This window comes from Hippocampus zosterae, chromosome 6 (genome assembly GCF_025434085.1).
Source record: "Hippocampus zosterae strain Florida chromosome 6, ASM2543408v3, whole genome shotgun sequence".
NCBI lineage: Eukaryota > Metazoa > Chordata > Actinopteri > Syngnathiformes > Syngnathidae > Hippocampus > Hippocampus zosterae.
The window spans coordinates 2,403,121-2,426,093 of NC_067456.1; the positions used below are offsets into that span (position 1 = coordinate 2,403,121).

The following is a 22,973-nucleotide window of genomic DNA, read 5'->3' on the forward strand; positions in this document are numbered from 1 at the left end:
TGTTACGGCAACTCAGCCGCCATATTAGTCAGGGCAAGGCTACGCTTTGGACCAACGGGGAGACAGATAAACAGACAGAAAGATAGGTAGCTCGATAGCCAGCTCGCTGCAAAGACATCTAGATAGATAGACAGTTTAAGGTCCTGGCAAGTTTGAGCCAGAAACAAAATAATATAAACAATAAAAGTACAAATATAGCCCAATTGCCACTCCAATGGCCAAACAACTAGTGAATGTATTATAATGGTAGTAATTATTTAATGGCATATTGATGAGTTAAATCCACCAGCATGTATTTAGCATGTAGCGTTCAAGCGTGAAACACTAAAAAGCTTGAATTTAAGGCTTAATTTAAGGCAATCCTCATCCCCAGCCCCCACCCCGACTCCAAACGACCCTTTAAGGACATATTCCTGCAATGACTCGTTCACCCGCATTATCTCCTCTGGATTGACATGCACAAGAAAGCATACACTCTCACAAACAAACATGCACATATGCACACACACACACACACACACACACACACGTGTGTGTGTGTGTGCGCATGCTTATCAGCTTGAAGGTCTTCAAGGGCCACACATTATCTCGGTAGAGTGTTTCCATTCCATCTTTGGTCATCGCGGTTGGCCAGACACAGCCTATAAGAACATTGCACGTCCCTTGCCCGCCACTTCGCCAACATGGCCCCCAAGAAAGTGGAAGCCAAGAAGCCCGCAGAGGCCAAGAAGGTAGCAGAGGCCAAGAAGGATGAGAGCGCTGCGCCGCCACCCAAAGCTCCAGAACCCGAGCCCAAAGCGTGCGAGGTGGACCTGAAGAGCGTGGTGGTGGAGTTCAGTGCCGAGCAGATGGAGGAGTTCCGCGACGCATTCACCCTGTTTGACGAGACGCCGACGGGCGAGATGAAAATCACCTACGCGCAATGCGGAGACGTGATGCGGGCGCTCGGCCACAACCCGACCAACGACGACGTCCTGAAGCTGCTGGGCCGGCCCAAAGCCGAGGAGATGCACGCGAAGCTGCTCGACTTTGACTCCTTCCTGCCGATGCTGCAGCACGTGGCTCGCGCCAAGGACCACGGTCACTTTGAAGACTTCGTGGAGGGTCTTCGGGTGTTCGACAAGGAGGGCAACGGCACCGTCATGGGCGCCGAGCTCCGTCACGTCCTGTCCACCCTTGGGGAGAAGATGACGGAAGACGAGGTGGACCGGCTCATGGCCGGGCAGGAGGACGCCAACGGGCACGTTAACTACACGGACTTTGTCAAACACATCATGGCCGGATGAAGACGGGCGTGTACTTCTGCTCCTGTTCCGCGCGATACTGTGCCGGTCATCTATTTCTCAGTGCTTCTGTGGTTGACTGTTGTGTTGAAAGAATGAAACGTGTCAAGCCTCGAATAAAGACGCCGTTCTTCTTGGTCTGGACTTTTTATTTGCCTTTGCGCTTTTGCTCTACGATCTGCTCATACACAAAAAGGCAGCTGACCACGTGATGCCGTCCTCAGAAAATCGTCGATCAATCAATCAATCAATCCCGTTGTGGTTGACCAATCAAAGCTTCTTATATAAGCCACGAGATCTTTAATCATAAGAATGTTCTGGAACAGTCATCATAAGATCTTTGATCAATCAGAACCTCTTTGACCAACTTGGAGCTTCAGCCAAAAGATCTTTGATTGGTCGGGAGCTCATGGATCAAAGTGACACAAACATCATACAAGAAGGTTGCAACTCCACTTGTGGGTTCCTCACATGATCAGAACCTCTCTTGTCCGGTTCTGACCGAGCGTTTGGGCAGAATCGGCTTGGCCGTTATCGGCGAGCCCCGCATCCTGATTGGCCAGTTGGGCATAGAGGCGGGACCGGAGGAATCGCGGGTAGCTGTCGGCCTCCATGAGGCTGAAGATCTGATCCTGCGCCAGCTGGAAGGATGCGGTCTCAGCGCCCAGGCGCAGGCTCCGTTGGGTTAACTCCCGTACGTTTGAATCCACGTTGACCTTGGAGGACGGCGGCGTCATGGCACGTCAGAGTCACGTGACAGGGGAGGCGTCTCCGAACGTCGTCATCTACCTGTCTGGATGCGCCGCACGAGATGAACTCCTCATAGATTTTCTTGGCCCTGTCCGCCATCTTGCCGAGGGGGCAGGTCTGCTTGAATTTCTCCGCAGCCAACCAGAAGTCCAGATTTTCCTCGCTGTACTCCGACCTCAGGAAGTGGCGGAATACCGCGAGGCCGTCTGAGCGACGAGAAGAAAGATGGAGTAACGTCGGCCCCCCCCCCCCACCCTCCCGCCCATTGAATTAATCGACGAGGGCAATCGAAGACTTACATTGGTTGGCCAAGAGAGCCTTGAGACTCTCGGCCCAGACCAGCACCTCCCTTGCAGACGGCCTAGAAAGGCAAACAATGAATGTTGGACTGCGTTGGCCGCAAAGCGGGTCTTCAAGGCCGCAACGGTGCAAAGCGCCCGTTTCTGTCTGCCATCCATCCATCCATCCATCATCTACCGCTTATCCGGGGCCGGGTCGCGGGGGCAACAGCTTTAGCAGGGAAGCCCAGACTTCCCTCTCCCTAGCTACTTCTTCCAGCTCTCCCCGGGGGATCCCGAGGCGTTCCCAGGCCAGCTGGGTGACGTAGTCTCTCCAGCGTGTCCTGGGTCTTCCTCGGGGTCTCCTCCCGGTGGGACATGCCCGGAACACCTCACCAGGGAGGCGCTCAGGAGGCATCCGAATCAGATGCCCAAGCCACCTCATCTGGCTCCTCTCGATGTGGAGGAGAAGCGGCTCGACTCTGAGCCCCTCCCGGATGACCGAGCTCCTCACCTTATCTCTAAGGGAGAGCCCGGACACCCTGCGGAGAAAACTCATTTCGGCCGCTTGTATCCGGGATCTCGTTCTTTCGGTCACGACCCGTTTCTGTCTGCCAAACTATCCAAATAAAAGGAAAGTAAATTTATCTTTGAAGAACCAACCTGGTGTTTCTCAGAGCTCGCTCCAGGCTGTCACTTTGGACCAAACGCTTGCGTCTGCACAGGAACGGAAGACGACTGCGCACCTCTGAAGCGCTACAATGACAACCGTAACAACGTACGCGCATGTGTGTGTGTGTGTGTGTGTGTGTGTGTTTCTACGTACAAAGTCTTGCTTTTCTTCTTGAGGTCATTTCCACTTTCAAGATCCTAAAAAAAAAGAAAACACAACAACTTGCTTCTACGCTCACGACTCCTGTGAAACCACCCTTTTTGTGTGTGTGTGTGCACTCGTTTCCATGTTTTGAGGGGACATAAAATTGGAAACGCAGTCACGTCTTGGTCTGTGTGTGTGTGTGTGTGTGTGTGTACCTTGCCCCCACGGAGCCACGCGAGCGTGTGCGTCAGGGTGACCCCCTCTGAAGTCAGGTGTTTCCTGAGGGTCTGAGTGGAGGCGGGACGGGCGTGAAGGTCAAAGGTCAAGCGGTGGATGGTGCTGTCGGAAAGCGAGCGGGTCGATTCTGGTTGTGCTCGCAAGGACCCTTCGGACGCGCAACGTCTGAGGCCTGAACACAAACGCAAGGACGTTTGTATCATTTCGACTTTTTTTTTTTTTTTTTTTTAAATCAACAAGCCGTCAAAAATAAGCAAGCAAATAAGCGACGTCATGATTGAGGCCGACCTTCCGCTTTGGAGGTGGAGCTTAAGTCCTCTTGATGGCGTCTTCTCTCCTCCTTCTCCTCTTCCTCCCCCCTCCCCTTCCACACGGGACTGAGGGCCGGCCGGGATGACGGGGGAGGGGAGGGCGGCCGGGCCGGGGCGCACGCACTCGTGGCAAGGGCGAGACACGGGGGGGCTGCGAGCTGAGCGGGGGCATCGCAGGGGGAGGGAAAGGGGGGGTGCGAGGAGGGGGAAGACAGCCGAGAGAGGAAGAGCCCCAACTCCGACGGGGAGGCCAACAACTGAGTGGGTGGGGGGTGGGGGGGGGCATAACATGGTGTCGGCACAGACGACATGAGAAAATCACAAAGTTTGGCATAGTTGGGAGAAGTACCTGCTGGGAGTGGCCAGTCTCCTTGGCAACCAGCTGTCGTTGGATGTTGTCACGGAGACGGAGGCCGACTCGAACCTTCTGCTCCAGACTGAAGGCCTCCAAACTGAACAAACATTGCCAGCAGCTCACGGAACTTTGCAGGAAGAAGATGTGATGGGGCGCCGACGCCACTGAAACAAAAACGTCTTCGTCGTCATCGTCGTCATCGTCCCCCCCCCCAACCCCCCATCCCGAGCGGATCAGGAAGCGGGCGGCCTACCCTCTTGGATTTGCAGCGTGTTGAAGTAAAGCGGACTCTTGAGGACGTGACAGCGTCCGGCGTGGTCTTCCCTGCTGACGAGTAGGACGTCGTCGTAGATCAACACGGTCACCTTTCGGGGGGGGGGGGGGCACACGCCGTCATTGCAAGCTTGAGTTCTCACACTCTTACATGAGACTGTTCACTTCAAAGTGTGAGAGCATTTCAGTATCGTGGTGCAGAGAGTCTCAAAAGTGTGTGAGCATGTTTCAGTGATGTGAGGTGGGGGGGGGGGGGAATATGGAACAAGTTGTCGACACCTTGCGGGGGAGCTGCTGCGCCTGGTGGAGAAGCATCTCTTCCGACATCTGCAGCGCTCTGTCGGGGCTGCACAAGTCCACAGGCTGTCCCGTTCCCAAGGAAACATCAGCGCCACATCAACACCGACACCGCAACGGGGTTCAAAGGTCAAGGATCTCCACTGACCTCAACAAAGATGGGGAAGATGAGTGTTTTGGGCGCTTCGCCGATGCCGCAGGAAGGTCGATGCGATTGGATGATGGTGCAGTTCTGGTAGTTCTGGTGGGTGCCGTGGGTGCCGTAGTTGCGCAGCGTCGAGGAGAAGGCGCAGGACAACCCGGGAGGAGCCGCCGAGCCCATTGGCCAGTGGGTGAGCGCTTGCGGCGGCGACCCAACTTGGCCCTCGTCGAGGAGGTTCACGCCTCGTCTGGGGTGAGTCTGGTACAGACGCCCTAATATATATATATGTCGATATTGACGTATATGCACGCGTAACCCAAATTGGATGGACGAGACAGCAGACATACCAATGGTCGTGCTTCTGTCCTCAAATACGGGACGGACGATCTAAAGAGAAGACGGAAAGTCACCGTTTTACCGTGACAGCAGGTTTGAGAGGTTTCCCCTCCTCCAACACGGCTGACTCAAATGATCAGGATCGTCATCAGGCTTCTGCAGAGCTTTCGGATCAGCTGATCGTTTGAATCAGGAGAGTTGTTGGAAAAAAAAGCAGGATCGTGTCATGGCCGTCAAGGACGGGAGTTGCTCACCCCTGGACACGGTTACAAGTGCCGAGGGTTGATGGCACAAACTTGACACCGTTCTATTGTCTGAGCCGTGCTGGCCACCAGAATATAAGCATCCCACAACGCACTGTAAGACTACAAGACAAACTAGCAGAGCGTAGCTGAGCCGAGTAGCCTAAGACTCACCTGCTCTTGTGGCGCCGCAGGGGACAGGATGATGTAATTGTCACCATTTGATGATGTCACGCAGGTGCCTTTCAGTGTGGAGGTGCAAGGTGGTTCTTCTTCTCCTCCTCGTCCTTCTTCGCCTTCTTTTCCTTGTTCGTGTTCTTCTTCCTTACGATCTCTCCATAGAGAACCCAGAACCTCCAGACTGGACGACACCACAGAGCCCCGATCGCGTCTGCGGCGGCCATGTTTAGTGTGGGCAGGCTGGTGCAGCAGCTTGGTGGTCTGTGAAGAGCGCCGTTGAAATCTCAGCTCAATCAGTCAAGACTTGATTGCTCAATCCGAAACACGAGCGGCTATCGTCGCAAAAATGACGACACCCTCACGGTGAGACTCGCCTTGCTGGCTGCTGGTGGATGATGCAAAGTCTCACAGCACGTCCTGACCTCAGGTGAGCCTCTCCACACCACCAGGACGATATGATTGGGACAACTCCTGACACAGGAAGTCGCGCATACGCACGCACACTTTCTTATTGCGTCGAGGTGGCGCAAACGTTGGCCGCTGAGGTGTAAAAAGCGAGGCGTCACCTGATGGCGTGAGCCAGTTCTCCACACTTCCAGATCTCCACAGGAAGTCCGTTGAGCTGCAAAACGGCATCGCCTTGGCGGAGGCCCGACTGATGAGCGGGACCGCCTATCGCCGGGAAAACCACGATGGGCGCAGCAAACAAGAGAAACGTGTAGAAGTGGAAACAATACCTTCTGCACTCTCATCCTGAATACAGGGACACCTCAGGGATGTGTACTCAGTCCCTTCCCCCCTTGATAATTGCATGCTCACATTTTATACCACAAGGTTGCAAATTGTGAGATGCCGAAGCGATTGTTCCTGTCAGACCGATCTTAAATGTCTATTCTATCTTCTGATGAAGTTACTTCCTGAGTCACTATGAAATGGTTGGAGTTTTTGTCGTTAAAGTGTGGAGGACTTGTCGTAGAAGGTCTGGGGTTTTGTCAGCAAAGGGAGGAGGTCTCACCAGCGTCGACGGACTGGACTCGCACGGGACTGTCACAGCAGATGGTGAATCCGAAGCCGTCTTGTCCTCGGATGACGCTGACCTAAGGATGTAGAACACATCGTCGCCATCTAGGTTGTTATCGCTATTACTGCGATCGCAATTGTTATCGTCACGGTCGCCATTGTCGTGGCGATCGCCATCACGATCTTCATCGTCTTGATCGTCACGATTATCATGTGGATCGTCATCGTAGCTTTGATCTCATGACAGTCTTCTGTCGAGCCGTGCGTGGGAATCGGAATCGTGAAATGAAAGCAAAGCCCATCAGGAAAAAAAAAATACATTGTTTTCCGCCCCCAAAAAAAGTCAGTAACATTGGCAACGTAAGATGGCTGCCATCTGTCTTCAGCCAATTGATAGTCCATTCATATTTGTCAGTGCTGGCGTGCAATCTACAGGAAATACTAGAATAGATAATATATATAATAATTAGTAAAAAATAATAAATAGACTTTTGGACCAAATTGTAAAACTGACAACTTTAATCGAGTGATGAAGATATGAATATGGCGTTTTTTATTGGCAGCATGTAAACATAGTTAATGCTAAATATGTCAAAGTCCCCAAGTAGAGTGCCGGGGGCACATTCGAGTGCCGTGAGAGCTCAAACGGCGCCCCCGCGGGAACTTCTCAAATTCACTTCACCGATGAGAAAACTATTTTTAAATAACAAATAATGGATCTTTGTCCATCTATCAATGCCGGCAACTTATAGTGACAGAAAGAACCAATAAATGATCTTCCATTAGATGACAAAAAGTATGAAATTGACATATGCATCCTGTTTTTGTGCCAATTTTTTTTGGTGGTGGACCGTGCAATTTTTTCAAACTAAAACAAAAAAAAAGCGCCTTGGCTCAATAAATGTTTCTATCGCACTTTTCATACATCAAAATGCAACTTGGGATTGGGTTGTCAATCACCGAGCTCGAGAACCTCATCCCGACCGTTGGCCCTTCCGTTTCCACGACGACGTCAAGCCGGCATCCTCAAAGTCGTCAGCCTGACACACGCAATTAAAACTCCCGCGGAAGTCCCACCGTGCGACCTTTCTCCCGAGCGGATTCTTTGCGCTGTTTGCATTGTTCCGCAGAGACGACCTTCACTGTGGACTCGCACAACCTTCACTCGCCGCTGACTCTTGAGTCAAACCGAGTGTGGGAATTTCATCTTCTGGAGGAAGAAGGGACTCCTGAGCCAGCAAATCTTGTCCTTACAAACATTTGTCAAAATGAAAAGCACACAAAACGCCGCAGGGAAGCGGAGGCGCCAACGGAACCGGCCGACAACCGACCCACATAAATGCCATCTTTGAATATGAATCAACATTTTGCCAAGCACGAGAACTTCCCCTACACACACAACAGTGATTGAATACCCACACATGGAGTGTTATGGAAATTTTCTTTTTTTTTTTTTGTTTAAATCATTCACTTTTTATGCGTGTACATTTTTTATAACTCGCTCACTCTCACGTCCACGCACTCACGCGCACACCTACACACACTAAGTGCCTCTCTATCGCGGGACATGAAAGATTGAACAAGTCCATCAAAGATGGACGCAGAAGGCCCGACGGTACCGACCTGAGGCAAGTTCTGCCCGATGCACAAGCGGCACAGGCGGGAAATGGTGTGCATGATGCCAACTGCAACAACCGCACCGGTCCTCACCTCCAGCAACCGAGTCGCACCCTAGACCGCCTTCAGCTGAGTACGTCTTTATATCTAAACCCGGTCCGGACGCCAGAACTGTCTCGAATCCGTTCGAAAACCAGTTGCAGCACCTCGGTCCGACTCTCACACAAAGGGGAATGTGTGCTCAAGTATGAGTGTGCTTGTGAGTCTACGGGAGAATAATGGCAGGAAACACACAGTCACATACAAACACTGCATGTGTCCCTTTGATAAGACACACACACACACACACACACACACACAGAAAAACACACACGCACACACACATACTTTAGAATGAAAAACTTGTGAGGACTGGCCTAAATGTCCTCACTTGTCAAAAATGTCCTCACTACGTTGGTCTTATAATCACAGTGGTCCTCACAAGAATAGTCATACAAACACACACACACACACACACACACACACAAAACCACAAGCTCACGCTTCCTGGATTTTAGGAGCTGGATTTTCCCACAATAACACGCGGAGCTAGCTAACCCCGCTACATTTCCCATAAGGCCTTTTAATTGCATCCGCTTGCGCCTTTACAAGAAGAGCGCCGGTCCCAAAAAGACGGAGAGTCGTCAGAATGCCGAGTTCAGACTCACCGTCAGTTGAGTTCCGGCGCCCAGGTTGGCGTCTCGCTCGGTGCCCCGTTTTGCGTCCCGGTCGCCGTCCCGTTTGCCATCACGGTCGGCATCCGTGGCGACGTTCCGTTCGGCGTCCCGGCAGGCCGTTCCGGATTCTGCCGGTCCTGGCAGTCGAATGGTTTTGGGCGGCGGGTCGGTGAAGCGCTTTGGGTGTGAAAGAGTGGCAGCGGAGTCGGAGGCGCCGGCGGTGCAGAGTTCTGCGGTGAGCAGATAAGCATCATCGCAATCATAGTAGCTATCGTGATTCTCATGATCATCGCAGTCGGAGGAGCGGTCATTGCGCCAGGACCAGTTGGCATGCTTCCAGAACATGGCCGCCACACCCAAAATTGTCCTGATGAAAATGGATGATGGGACACAATTGTTGATTGACAGCTGACAACGTGACCCCCCTCTGACCCCGCGTGAGAGCGACGTCTTGTGGCGGCAATGCCAGCGAGAGGATCCAACCTTCACGTCTCCAAAAGACAACCTTCCTCTTCTTCTCTCTTGCCCAGAGATACTCAACACCGACTGCTTTCGCATCTTGTCATGATGGGATGTCACGAGAGGGAGGCGCTTTGACTCTCTGTGTTTCTGTGTGTGTGTGTGTGTGTGTGTGTGATAAATAGGACAAAGGTGTACTGAGGGTCACATGGTTCCTGAGCAGCTTGTGGTCCCCATGGCGACCGTGGGGACTCTTCAGAGCGGTGAGCACTTAATATCTATTTCCATCACTGCACTTTACATCGCATGACACACATCTGTGTGTGTGTGTGTGTCTGTGTGTGTGTGTGTATACAGGACATATGTTTGTATTCCTATAAAGTGGAGTCTTGGTTAGTTCCGCGACCAACTTCAAAACTCAATTGATCTTATTCCTGAGGACTTGGGTGTCTGGAAACAATTATGGGCATGACGGTGGCTCCCCTTGCCCACATGCCAGGGCATCACTGCACCTAACATTCCTCCAGGATTTTTTTTTTCACTAGAGTGGCAGCGTCTCAGAAGTTTGCTCATAACTCCCATTTTGGCTTGCAACACAAAGCCAAATAAATAAATAAATAAATGAATGAATGAATGAATGAATGAATAAATATATAAGGTGACCGGGCGCATAACTGAAAAAAAAAAACTTCTAAGTGTAGGCACTCGTAACTCAAGATGCCGCTGTGTAAACGTGCGTGTGTGTCTCCATCACCGCTTAGAATGCCACCGTATGTTTCTCAACAATCTTAAAAGGCCCCGCTCCAACTTTTTGGAGGCGATGCCAACAACTAACGGCTGAAAGAATCCGATCTGATCGGCCGTTGGTCTCATCACCCGCAAGCGCGCGGACGATGACGTACTCACCTGGCCACCGAGAGGGCGACGTCATGGTTCTGATGGTTTGTGTGGTCACCCTCAGGTGTTTTCTCCATCCAAACTCCGCCCCCAGTAGGTAGAACCAACCATCGACGAGCTGCGGGTCAACGTGCACAAAGCAGGAAGTAAGTTTTGGTGGCCTGGCACGTACGGGCCCCAGGCCACCATTCATGTGAGATGCTGAATTTGATAAAGAAGCGGAACATTCAGTAAGTGTAACAAATTAACATGCAGTGATTTCCCAAACAAATGACAGATAGTTGACGTCAACGTTTGGCGGTTGTAACTCACCTTCCGCGATGAAATGAGGGGACCGATCCTGAAACTCATGCAGCCAATCAGCTGACAGCCCCTGACAAAGCACAAACACAGCAATACACAGCAATCGAGAAACACACAAACAATAAGAATATGTTTTCACTCAACTGCAATGAATCATTTCGTATTTGATATCGGTTGAACCCGAACGCTATCTGATTGATATAAAAATGTTTTATTAGATATAAACACATAACGTGGTAGGACTAGATACGTTTTTTACTTCTTCCTACTCCCTTGAACATAACTGTGTTGAATGAAGACTGATTTATTTATTTTTACTATTTTATCTACCTTATTTTTGTGGTGTAATTGTGTACAGCATGACGATAGAGTCGCGGGGCGACTACGTCATGAGTGTGCGCCGAGAGCGGGAGACGAGAGAGTGATTAGAGAGAGAGGATACACGTAAAAGCTCAATAAAGTTACCCACGTTAACACGACAGCTGGACTCACGTGTGCCTGACTTGATAACACGACAATTTTCTGTTAAATTATTACTTTATATGTTTTATGTTCAATAAACAAACAAACGCCTGCATTTCCACGACACAGCGTTGTCTTCCTTTCTGTCCTCCTTTGACCACCGGACTGTATCGGTCTGTTGTCTGAGTGTCAGTGGGATCATTCGCAAGTCGGAAGTAGCAAAATGGCCCTTAAAGAGCCCCGACTTGTCTGACATTTTTTGCAAAAAGAATAAACTTTTGGCTGCGCAGCACTTTCAGTCGCAGACGTGAGCGTCATTTGGCTTTTTGACTAAGGTCTAGCGCCTCTCGAAGGCCAAACATCAAATTGCACATAGGGAGTCATTTGAAAGCCGCCGAGGCGGCTGATGACTGCCACCCTCTGACTCCGATTTTAATTCCCATTATGAGCAGGGCATTCCGATGAAGTTGTTTCGATAAGATTTCTTTTAAAAGTGCATTCAAAAACGTTCCTTCAACGTATCCCGTAGATGAGCCGCGTGCACGTCACTGGCGACACCTTCGAGATCTATCACGGAAGTTAATTTCACAATCAAAGTGTGACATATAGCCACTCCAAACGGCGTTTTATTATTATTTTTTTAACTACTACTCACTAGTTCGTTACTTAGGGTGTTCGATACTTATTCCACTCTACACTGTCAATCATCGTGTGCCCAATAAAAAGATAATCATAAACGAGAACACGCCTTTTTCCGGGTACTCAAACACTTCCGGCTTCCCTTCAGCCAATCAGACGCCCTCAACATAAACACGTTTTGTTTTGTTTTGTTTGTTTATCGTTTAAGAAATTATTAGAGAACATAATTTAGGTAACCTTAATATGAAAGACTATACTGTAATGCTAAAATATATAATGATAATAATAAAAAATTTAACAAAAGCTTATACTTACATGAAAACAAGATTCCATTTTAAGATCTTTTTTTTTTTTGTCGAATTTGAGCTTTTTCTAAAGCTTCACCTACTTTTTCTCTGAGCTCTCCGTGTGTCTTCTAAGCACTGACAATGTCAGCCTTTTTTGATGAACATTCTCACTTATTGGCCTGAAACATACACACATGGACACACACCGCGCACACACACGCACACTCAGTTAGCACGTGTGTAAACAAACACGATTAGCATGTGTACAGTCGTCGTAATAGTAGTATTAGTGTGTATGTGCGTGTGTGTGTGCGCGCCTCTGTCTCTGTGTGTGACTTACAGCAGGAATTGGTGGTTGTACTCCGGGTTCTTGTTGTTATTCACTGTTGGGGTCTTCATTACAATGTTGCGGTTAATGTCAGATGTCAACTGAGCAAAGGTACACGCACGCCCATAAGTAAAGAAAGATCCCGAAGAGTCGGCATCATCTACACAAGGACGACGTCGTTCTCACTCGAACTTGTGAATCGCACGACCGCGACGTCTTGGCCATGAGGCCTCGGGCCTCGTGTACTGCGGGTGACAACAAACAGGAAGAGGGATTCGCACACGGGAAGGCCACTGTGTGCGTCGCTCTTGTGATCGGTCCACTTACTGCGAATGACGAGCTGGCTCGCCTCCGCGGTGATTGACAGGCGCAGTTGACCTAAGAGGAGAAGGTTTTTGATTGGTGGGTGACATGCATTGATCTGTTTGAAGATGGACGAATGGCTTGGAATTGAACCTCTTCCTCGAATTCTCGAGGGGTGGATCTTGGTCTTCCTTCTCCTCTGGACTCCGTGAGATGGGGGTTTCGTCTTCATATGAAGATCCACCTGCAGAAAATCCAGAAGAAGGCTCACTCTGGTCGCCGGACAGAAAAAGACCTCGGCCAAGGGCTCCGTGGCCCGAATGCGGACGTGCTCCTCAGGTGCGCTTGCCACCTTGCTGAATTTGTCATCGGGTCGCTCGGTTCCACCCTCGATCCGGATCCTGGTCTTCCTGATCACGGCCACTTTGACCTCTGGTCTGCTGCGCTGGAGTTCTTGTTCTAACCTGCATCCAGACCTGACAAACACGAATGCGTCCGTAATTTCCGCTATTGAATAGAAACGACAGAAAATATGTAGCAGTGGTACTCGATTGTGGATTCGGGTTGTCTTGGTTTTATAGGTGTGGCATTTGAACCCCCTGGCACGAGTCACCCCTCACCCGATTTAATTGTGACACAGTTAAGAAGCTACTTTAGCTTCTGCCTTGAAAATGCATCTTCTCTTTGGATAAAAGGCGGGCGAGACCGCTTTAGAGCGCCTCGTTGTCGGGCGCGAGTGCATGCGTGTAACACAGAGAAAGACCCAAGCATGAGGTGTTTGCTGATTCGAGAGCCAGTATGCGGACCAGGACTTCAAGCCGGCGTGACCGCTTTAGAGAGCCTCGTTGTAGCAGCATAACAAAGCCCCATGACAATCCGTTGGCGTATTTTCCTGCCACCTAGAGGCGAATTTTGCTTGATCAAATGTTGTGTGGGCAAGATGCTTGATCAAGTAGCATCTCTGTCTCCAAGTATTCGATTGACAGTTGAGAGAAGGCTTTGATGGGTTTTTTTTCGATACTTGCTGATTTTTTTTTTTTGACTGACAAGCTTTTTATTTAGCGCCTCTCTCCGCCGTGTCAAATTTATTTTTATCCCCACTTCACGTGAGCCGATCGAGAAAACATTCTCACAGTTGTCTCGTTCCGTTGTGCCGAAGGTCACCTAGCGCTCTTCTCCTTGCGCCTCTTCTGTTGTCCTTCTGACTTCCGCGCGAGTTCCTCTTCATGTCGCGCTCACGTTCACGTGGCGCCTTTTCGCCCGCTTCGCTTGGAACACCACCGGCACAACACCTGACACAAGACATTCATCATCAGACTCAGTGTGTGTGTGTGTGTGTGTGTGTGTGTGTTGGGGGGGCGCATGACAAGGCGAAAGTGTGTGACACTAATCGGAGCTAACGAGCACGATGAATGGATGAAGATGTGAAGTGAAGTAAATAAAGTCCACTTGAAAGTTTATCGAGGATCCAAAAGACATTTGCGATTGTTTCCCATGGCAAATCCGCTCAGATGCCACAAAAAAAAAAAAAAAAAAAGCAAACGTTTGGAAATGTCGAGAGCAAGCGTGGCATTTGCTTTTTCAAAATGACACATATGCAGATGGGGGGACAAACTCTGTGAGTGGAACCTGACTTATGAGGACTAATTGGGGGAAGGGCTCGTCTGGTTCACTGAAGTGCTTTTTTTTCGCCTAATGACCTCGATGTGGTACAAAATTGTTTGGTCCTTTTACCAGGGCCTAAAAATTCTCAATGCAGTACCAAATAATTGTCAATGAATTTCAAAACTGTTGGAAAAATGTGAAAGTTTCACCAGACTTACCTTGTTGGCTCTTGGGGGGGGGGGGGGGATAGTGGTGTACATGTCAGCCATGATATTGGCACTTGCTTTTTTTCCACCTCTGTTACAAATAGGTGCCATTGGTAAGGACTTAAAAATATTCATTCATTCATTCATCTTCCGAGCCGCTTGATCCTCACTAGGGTCGCGGGGGGTGCTGGAGCCTATCCCAGCTGTCTCCGGGCAGTAGGCGGGGGACACCCTGAACCGGTTGCCAGCCAATCGCAGGGCACACAGAGACGAACAACCATCCAAGCTCACATTCACACCTAGGGACAATTTAGAGTGTTCAATCAGCCTGCCACGCATGTCTTTGGAATGTGGGAGGAAACCGGAGCACCCGGAGAAAACCCACGCAGGCCCGGGGAGAACATGCAAACTCCACACAGGGAGGCCGGAGCTGGAATCGAACCCGGTACCTCTGTACTGTGAAGCCGACGTGCTAACCACTGGACTACCGGGCCGCCTCCAATGCAGTACCAAATAATTGTCAATGAATTTCAAAACTGTTGGAAAAAATGAAAGTTTCACCAGACTTACCTTGTTGGCTCTTGTGGGGGGGGGGGGGGGGGGGTAGTGGCGTAAATATCAGCCACGATGTTGGCACTTGCTTTTTTTCCACCTCTGTTACAAATAGGTGCCATCGGTAAGGACTTAATTTTTTTTTTTTTAATTTACGTACTGTCGGTAAAATAGCATGTCGGACCCCCGTGCGAATGACCAAGCGGCTGAGTACGAATATCAACAACATCTGCTCCTTACGAGCAGTGCGCTTATTGTGATGCTACGGTTAACGTCTGAGCTTTCCATGCCCTTTAATGGGACAGTTGCTAACGCTAGCACGACCACCCTGTACATACATGGATTGGTCCAGATGGGGAAAGTCGCCCTTCCCAACATGGCTGCCACATAGCCCCGCCTTTAAGCTAGTGACAGTGTTGGTGTTTGATTGACAGAGTTGAGAGAAGGCTTTGTTACTTGCTGATTTTTTATTTTTTTTTACTCAGTCACAGTTGGCACACAATAAATCAAATTGATTATTTCACGAGATGAATAAAAAAAAGGTGATGTGATGAAGTCATTTGAGGAAGAGAAGAACAAATGCAGCAAGCGCATATTTCAAGATTGTAATTAGTCCCAATCAAAATGGTTCCATCGGACGCTCACCTTTTTCTCCCGTGCAAAGAAGAAGCCTGCATCTTCTCTTCCCTTTCTCCTTCTTCTGCTTCCTCTTTTTCTTCCTCCTTTTCTTGTTGTTTTATTTTGGGGTTCTTCTGCTCTCTCTGAAGAAATGCCCTCAAACTCGCCGCTCTTTTTTTTTTTTTTGAAAATGTAGACCAACATAATGACTTCCGGTCTGTACTTTCAAAAGAAAAGCAGTGGAAGCTCCATACGCATTTTAGAAAAGTCCAGGACGATGAAATAAAAAAAAAAACTCACGTGGGACACACTTGAAAGGACATTTGGAGGACACGACCGGGCGGGTGCGACCCACTCAGCTTTTGCGGGGGCACGCGCCACCGTTAACTTTTATTGTGAAACCTTAGCTCGTGGTATCCGGGGCCCGCTGGCATATGTTTGCCATTAAACATCACCATGGCAACAGCACACACAGCGTGTAATGTGTGCGTGTGTGTGAGTGTGTGTGTACATTTGACTATTTTTTGGTATTGTATTCTTGATGATTGCAATGGTTCATCAAGTAATCAATAACTAATTCAAGTTATCGTTTCACCTGACGGTGTCCAAATAAATGCTCCGATTTCTGCCTCTTAACAGCGATTCTTGCCAAGTACAGTCAAGTTGAGTCTTTCAGATGAAATCTAAAAATATTCTATCACCGCGGTCCACGGCTCACGGGAATGCCGATTGATTAGCATTGACGATTGCTTTGGGAATTCCAGACAATTGTGCTTTTGATTGGCGCGATTACCGATGACCCTGTGGCGAAAATGCGCGCGTGTTTGTGCGCGACACACATGAAGGTGCAGTGACACATTGCTTTTGTTAATCTGGCGTCTCAAGTCAATCCGCACAGATTGAGGGCTAATCTGAGCAGATTGACTTGAGAGCGGCACCTTCTCTCTCTCTCTCTTTTGCTGTCGGCGTCTGTTGCCATGACGATGTGACACTTTGCGGTGGACAAGGTGTCAGATCAATCATCTTTGTCTGGGGAGGTCATCGTCGAGGAAGACAAGTAAGTCAGTTCCATCATTACTCTTCTTAATGGCCGATGATGAGTGACGAAGGCGATGACAGAAGCGAGAGCAAAGTTTGATGTTGAGAAAAAAAAAAGAGTTTTAGGAAGGTTGTTTTGTTTTTTTCGGGTTTTTTGCGGGAATCGGATGAAATACACGTCAGCATTTTGTTTCTGGCCAAGTGCAACCCACCAACGTTTCAAGCGTTCAACCCTCTTTGCCGGACTACCCCCGCTTCATCTTCCGTCATGTTGTTTTCTTTTCTCGTCTTTCGACGTCCTTTCTTTCTTTTTGTGATTCAGGATGATGCTAAATGACAGCTGGACCGTGATGAACAACAGCAGCTCGGAGCTGGACGGCAAACGAGAAAATAAGCGCAAGGTACGCGCCGCCCGTCGCGCTTGTTTGTTTCTTGCCTTTGACTCAGTGTGGTAACGCGGGCCGGGACGTCATTGATATTGAGAAAGATAAGAAAGAAAGAACGACGCAAAGAATATTTTTCAGTGCTCATGACAATAATCCTAGCATGTGGTGTTGACGTCTGATTGGTCTCATGGACTAGGATGGGGACTGGTCACCAGGCCGGGATTAGGATGATGAATCGGCGATTGAAACCCGGTGCCAAAGTGAAAAAGCAGAAGAAATTCAAATCAGAACGGCTTGATTGTCATTGTAGCGACCACCCAAACCGAATAGCAGCGCCAATGTGCGGAAACAACAAACCACGCACTAAATTATTATATTATAATTAATTTAAAAACAAAAAACATCCCAAAAATCAGAATAGATTGGAATCTGAAGGTAGCGAGTGAGTAGAAATGGCAAATAAAGACAAAGAAGAGGCAGCAGAGAGGTCATTTCTGTTAATCTGTCGCCAAGGCGCTTGTAATCTTTAGCAGCTGTCGTCGTGGCGACGAGACCGCCTTAATGCCTGAAGAAAGAAAAAGACCAGGACACCTCACGTCCCGTCAACCAAACATTCGACTATCCTGCAATCCTGCAAATTGCACGCGGCATGGCCAATCGTGTTCTTAGCAAGTCGGACGGAAAGCGGTCGGACGTACTTTGCTAACTTTTGCCATGGGTCGCTCTGCGCGCACAGAAATGCTGCAGCTTCCTCATGTGGACGGTCCTGATGGTCGTCACGGTAGCGATCGTCACGGCGGCCGTCACCATCCTCTATGTGAAGCACTACCCGCTGCCCTTCATTAACAGGTGCGCATTTCATTCATCCGCTTCGTGTGTAACAAACGCTAGATTTTCCTCCCATTTGAAACAACAGAAGCTCATGAAAGGCCATGTTAAGCCCAAAATGTAGATCCTATACAGAAATCTAAACATGGCGTAAATATTTACGCCATTTACATCTCGTAAATAAGGCGGCCCGGTAGTCCAGTGGTTAGCACGTCGGCTTCACAGTGCAGAGGTACCGGGTTCGATTCCAGCTCCGGCCTCCCTGTGTGGAGTTTGCATGTTCTCCCCGGGCCTGCGTGGCTCTTCTCCGGGTGCTCCGGTTTCCTCCCACATTCCGAAAACATGCGTAGCAGGCTGATTGAACACTCTAAATTGTCCCTAGGTGTGAGTGTGAGTGCGAATGGTTGTTCGTTTCTGTGTGCCCTGCGATTGGCTGGCAACTGATTCAGGGTGTCCCCCGCCTACTGCCCAAAGACACCTGGGATAGGCTCCAGCAACCCTTATGAGGATAAAGCAGATCGGAAAATTGATGGGTGGATGGATGGATGGGGCGGCCCGGTAGTCCAGTGGTTAGCACGTCGACTTCACAGTGCAGAGGTACCGGGTTCGATTCCAGCTCCGGCCTCCCTGTGTGGAGTTTGCATGTTCTCCCCGGGCCTGCGTGGGTTTTCTCCGGGTGCTCCGGTTTCCTCCCACATTCCAAAAAACATGCGTGGCAGGCTGATTGATCACTCAAAATTGTCCCTAGGTGTGAGTGTGAGTGCGAATGGTTGTTCGTTTCTGTGTGTCCTGCGATTGGCTGGCAACCGATTCAGGGTGTCCCCCGCCTACTGCCCGAAGACAGCTGGGATAGGCTCCAGTACCCCCCGCGACCCTAGTGAGGATCAAGCGGCTTGGAAGATGAATGAAATCGAAATGAATAAAGCTGAATCCATTTCGGTCCTTCCGAGGATGCGGCCATTTCCCCCCCTTGGCTGGAAAATGACATCAAAGTTGCTCAGGGGCTCAGCAGCCGGCTAACCGCGGCTCACTTGTTTTCTGGGTTTGGCCAAGATGGCCGCCCGCTGAAACGAAACACCCGCAAATGGTCTCTCCGTGTGAATCCGATCCCAGAGACGAGGCGTCGTCTTCTTCGCCCGTCATCTCGACCAATCGCAAGGAGTCGGGCGCCCTGGTGACGGTGTCCCAGGAGGGCGACGGTGAACCAATCAGCATCTTCCTGGACCCCAACTGTCCCGACCCCGCCCAGCACTTTGAACGCTGGGAGGCGCTGCACACTTCGCTCATTCGGGCGCTGAGCGTGCGTAACGCCGAAGACTGGCAGGGGATGGGCCGCGTCCAGGCGCTGGTTGAGGAGCTCAAGGCGACCGCGGGACACGTGCTCGACCTCCGGCGGGAAGCGCAGGCTCTGAAAAGCGGCCAAGGGGTGCTGGAGCAGAGACTGGAACGCCTGCAGAACCAGCAGAACCGCGTCGCTCAGGTGAGGAAGCGCGTCGGCCGATTGGAATCCGTCCGCAGGCGGTCAAGCGAAGACGCAAGTGCTGGTGGCTAGCGGTTAGCCACTTAGCGGTTAGCCACCAACTCTCCGCTCTCATTGGTTGGCTCCAATGTCACTCATCTGGCCTGGCCACACCTTTTTAAAGTCACGCATTTAACATCACAAATACCACAGGGTAGAACCGAGGTGAGCGAGCCCAACCGGACAAAAATAATACCAACACATTATGTGTGTATATTTTGCGTTAAGTGTTAGCATTTGTCTGAAGTAATAAAACGTATACTGTAGATGGTTGCTACCTGGTGGATTTTTGTTTATCGTGGGTTGTTCTGGAAGTTGGCTCCACCGGAACAGGGACCAGAAGACATTTTCAATTTTATAATAATAATAATAATAATGCATTTTATTTAAAAGCACCTTTCATGCCACCCAAGGACACTGTACAAACAATAAGAAAATACAATGTAAAAATTTGTAAACGAGATGTTATATAAAAACAGGACATAAAATCATAAAAACAATTATTTTGTTTAAAATTAAAAAATAATTAATTAAAAAATTACATTTTGTTTGTTCAAATTTTGTTACCTTTCCATAGTAATGTTTGAAAACAAAGTAGAAGAAAAGCAGTTTGCAAAGTCTTGGTTTTGGGGTTTTGTCGTGTTGTTGTTTTATTAGGCTGGGCGGAGCAATTTCACTGAGAGAAAAGTCGATTGTGTGTGCCGAGCCGTCCAACATTCCCTTTGTGCTCCTCCATTTTCTCTTGACCTGGAAATCTTTGATATTTGCGCGCAGGTGCTGTCAGACGAGCACGCCGGGGTCCTCAAGCTCAGTTCGGCTTTGACGGATTCGCTGTCCAGTCTCCAGAGAGAGACAGAGAGTCTGAGCGGACTTCACAGGGACAAACGCAAAGGTAGCACGTCATAGTTTGAAGACGCCTTCCATTCATTGGTCGTTCACGCATCTTTGTGCTTTTAGCTCTCACGCCCAGAGACTGCAGTGAGGTCATGGCGGCAGGAAATTCCCAAGATGGCGTCTATTCCATATTTCCCATCCATGAGCCCGGCGGCTTCATGGTTTACTGCGACTTGAGCACAGACGGGGGAGGCTGGACCGTACGTGCTTGACCACTCCACCCAAATAAAAACAACAACAACAACAAAAAAGAAAAAAAAATCCACAGTAAAGTTTTAGTTAAGATGTCTTCATTGAGGTTGACGCTTTCAGGAAGCTCAACGCGGCGAGCTCATTAGCCAGTCACCTCAGTACACGTTGTCGCTAATGAGCTAATCATGCTAATTTGCTTAGCGGACAAACAGCAGACCTCAAGCTGTTAGCCTGATGCGTGTGTGTGTGTGTGTGTGTGTGGGTGTGTGTGTGTGTGTGGTTGCATGCAGGTGATTCAGAGAAGACAGGATGGCTCTGTCAATTTCTTTCGTGGTTGGAATGCATATCGAGATGGCTTTGGAACGACAACAGGAGAGCACTGGCTAGGTCTGAAATACACATACACACACACACATACACACACAAAATGACTCATCTCAGCACTAGAGACATTCGAAACAACTCAACTATGAAGGCATCTATTTGCACAGGTGTGTCAATAATTTTTTTTTTAATTATCATGAAATAATAATTCATTTGAATTTTTTGTTGCCCGGCGGCCCGGTAGTCCAGTGGTTAGCACGTCGGCTTCACATTGCAGAGGTACCGGGTTCGATTCCAGGTCCGGCCTCCCTGTGTGGAGTTTGCATGTTCTCCCCGGGCCTACGTGGGTTTTCTCCGGGTGCTCCGGTTTCCTCCCACTTTCCAAAAACGTGCATGGCAGGCTGATTGAACGCTCTAAATTGTCCCTAGGTGTGAGTGTGAGTGGTTGTTCGTTTCTGTGTGCCCTGCGATTGGCTGGCAACCAATTCAGGGTGTCCCCCGCCTACTGCCCGGAGACAGCTCACCCTAGTGAGGATCAAGCGGTTAGGAAGATGAATGAATGAATGAATGAATGAATGTTTGTTGCCCAAAATAAGCTTGTTTGCTCAAAAAGACGAAAGGAGACCAGCTCCAAAGAAGAAGGCCCATGTTCAAAGGGCAGTATGGCAATTGACCACTGTGATTGGCTAATCTATGAAAAGAGGCGGGGTTTGTGGGGGGGGGGGGGGTGCAACAGCACAAATCTACACCCGGACCAATTGTGAAGTGGATCATCCATGCCTAACCCTACCCCCCCCCCCCCCCCCACATCTAAAAATGTCATTTGTTGGCTATCCGCGCATGATGGCGTGTTTCCAGGCCTGCAGAGGATCTACGCTATGACACGGTCAGGAGGTTACGAGTTGCGAATCGACATGGCCGACTTTGACAACGCCACAGCCTTCGCTCTTTACGCCGAATTCTCCGTGGGCCGCGACTCGGTCAACCCCGAGGAGGACGGATACCCACTGGCTGTGGACGGCTACTCGGGAACTGCAGGTAGCAACTTCAAACAGCACCATCCTCGCTAGCAGAGCCTGGAGAGCAAGCGCTTTCAATTGGCTGAAAGCAGCAAAACGCCCCCGTCGGGAGCGAGCGAATGGTCAAGAACGTTTATGTGCCCTCCAGGCGATTCTCTCCTGAAGCATTCCGGAATGCAGTTCACCACAAAAGACCGGGACCAGGACCAGTCAGAGAACAACTGCGCCACATACTACCAGGGCGCTTGGTGGTACCGCAACTGTCACACGTCCAACCTGAACGGGCAGTACCTGGGAGGAGGCCACGCCTCTTACGCTGACGGTGTGGAGTGGTCCAGCTGGACCGGCTGGCAGTACTCTCTGAGATTCACCGAGATGAAGATACGGCCCGCAGCCAAACCCAATTGACCTTTCACCCCTCACAGAAAAGACATACAGTGCACTTCCCATTGGATGGAATATGATCATCACGTACCGCGCTTTCGAAAAGATTTGAGCAGTCAAACTTCTGCTGTCGTTTCACTTCAACCACGAATTCCAGCCTGTTCTTATATCTGAAAGTGTTTTGGGATTGCTCTAAAAATAACTTTGAACTTATTACTGTGTTTTTGTAGGGTTGAAAGATTTTCATTAAATACCTTTTTTTTTTGGTGTGGAACCGTCTCTTCTGTATTTCTCTTCATATACGTTACTATAAGACATCATTTATTATCTTATAAAACTGTTAAAAGGGTATGTCGCTCACTGGGGCCTGTGATTAAAAACATGACTGGATTTTTTAAAATGGCTCAGCAATTAAATGAAACAAAGCTTTGTGCATTTCAATGACTATTGAAATGTATCTACTGTACAAATAAGTTCATTGAGCCAATGACGGGTTTAGAGAACCAGAAACAAGGAAAATGAAGACAAAGAAATGAAAGATTGGGGGGGGGGGTAGACTTCAATCATTTTTGTGACAATTATTGCTTGAAAAACATGGAATGAATATTCATCAAAACTTCACTTTAAAAAAAAATGTGATCCATGTAAGAGATGTAAAATTATAAATTACAACTTGATTTAAAAACTATTGCGAATAATTTGTCTTAATTTACACGGATTAATCCGTACTTTTCAGCGGAAGATGCAGTATATCGATTGATAATGACGTAAAATTGATTTTCAATACATTCGAAATATCAGATTCTTCCCCTTATATGTTAAGCACAGTTTGATGGTTTTTTTTTCCAAAAGTGAATTCAAGATGAACCACCACAA

The 22,973-nt window shown here is 49.1% G+C and overlaps 4 protein-coding genes across 6 annotated transcripts in view; 3 read left to right on the forward strand and 1 right to left on the reverse strand.

Annotated features, from left to right (window-relative positions):
* The first annotated feature begins 65 nt into the window (after positions 1-65).
* On the forward strand, positions 66-1,420 carry LOC127602083 (myosin light polypeptide 6-like). The gene has a single exon (XM_052067938.1). The coding sequence runs from the start codon at positions 684-686 to the stop codon at positions 1,284-1,286; it is 603 nt and encodes a 200-aa protein (XP_051923898.1). The 5' UTR covers positions 66-683; the 3' UTR covers positions 1,287-1,420.
* LOC127602056 (regulator of G-protein signaling 3-like) lies at positions 1,420-15,679 on the reverse strand. 3 transcript variants are annotated; one of them, XM_052067887.1, is made up of 27 exons: positions 15,541-15,679; positions 13,666-13,824; positions 12,885-12,996; positions 12,686-12,776; positions 12,557-12,607; positions 12,416-12,474; positions 12,242-12,330; positions 12,003-12,080; positions 10,523-10,583; positions 10,220-10,328; positions 8,846-9,084; positions 6,517-6,598; positions 6,068-6,173; positions 5,876-5,972; positions 5,496-5,762; positions 5,091-5,130; positions 4,750-5,015; positions 4,584-4,667; positions 4,285-4,396; positions 4,026-4,195; positions 3,654-3,933; positions 3,344-3,537; positions 3,138-3,181; positions 2,975-3,067; positions 2,333-2,394; positions 2,073-2,239; positions 1,420-1,999 (listed from the first exon to the last, which is right to left on the reverse strand). In XM_052067887.1, exons 1-27 carry the CDS (start codon positions 15,570-15,572, stop codon positions 1,751-1,753), a joined length of 3,393 nt encoding a protein of 1,130 aa, XP_051923847.1. In that variant the 5' UTR covers positions 15,573-15,679; the 3' UTR covers positions 1,420-1,750. The 3 variants fall into 3 exon arrangements, with proteins under 3 accessions (XP_051923847.1, XP_051923846.1, XP_051923848.1); XM_052067886.1 differs by having other exon boundaries at positions 12,885-13,008; XM_052067888.1 differs by lacking the exon at positions 15,541-15,679 and having other exon boundaries at positions 1,421-1,999; positions 12,885-13,008; positions 13,697-13,821.
* A 738-nt stretch (positions 15,680-16,417) lies between these two features.
* On the forward strand, positions 16,418-22,360 carry LOC127602074 (fibrinogen C domain-containing protein 1-like). Its single transcript, XM_052067924.1, has 9 exons — positions 16,418-16,570; positions 16,874-16,952; positions 17,674-17,786; positions 18,879-19,245; positions 20,059-20,176; positions 20,242-20,378; positions 20,661-20,757; positions 21,553-21,732; positions 21,862-22,360. The coding sequence occupies exons 2-9, from the start codon at positions 16,875-16,877 to the stop codon at positions 22,119-22,121; spliced, it is 1,350 nt and encodes a 449-aa protein (XP_051923884.1). The 5' UTR covers positions 16,418-16,570; position 16,874; the 3' UTR covers positions 22,122-22,360.
* Positions 17,413-22,973, forward strand: part of LOC127602058 (dynamin-1-like) — a 36,084-nt gene continuing 30,523 nt past the window's right edge. The window contains exon 1 of the mRNA XM_052067892.1: positions 17,413-17,424. The gene's annotated coding sequence lies outside the window, so the exon portion shown is untranslated. The remainder of the gene's footprint in view (positions 17,425-22,973) is intronic.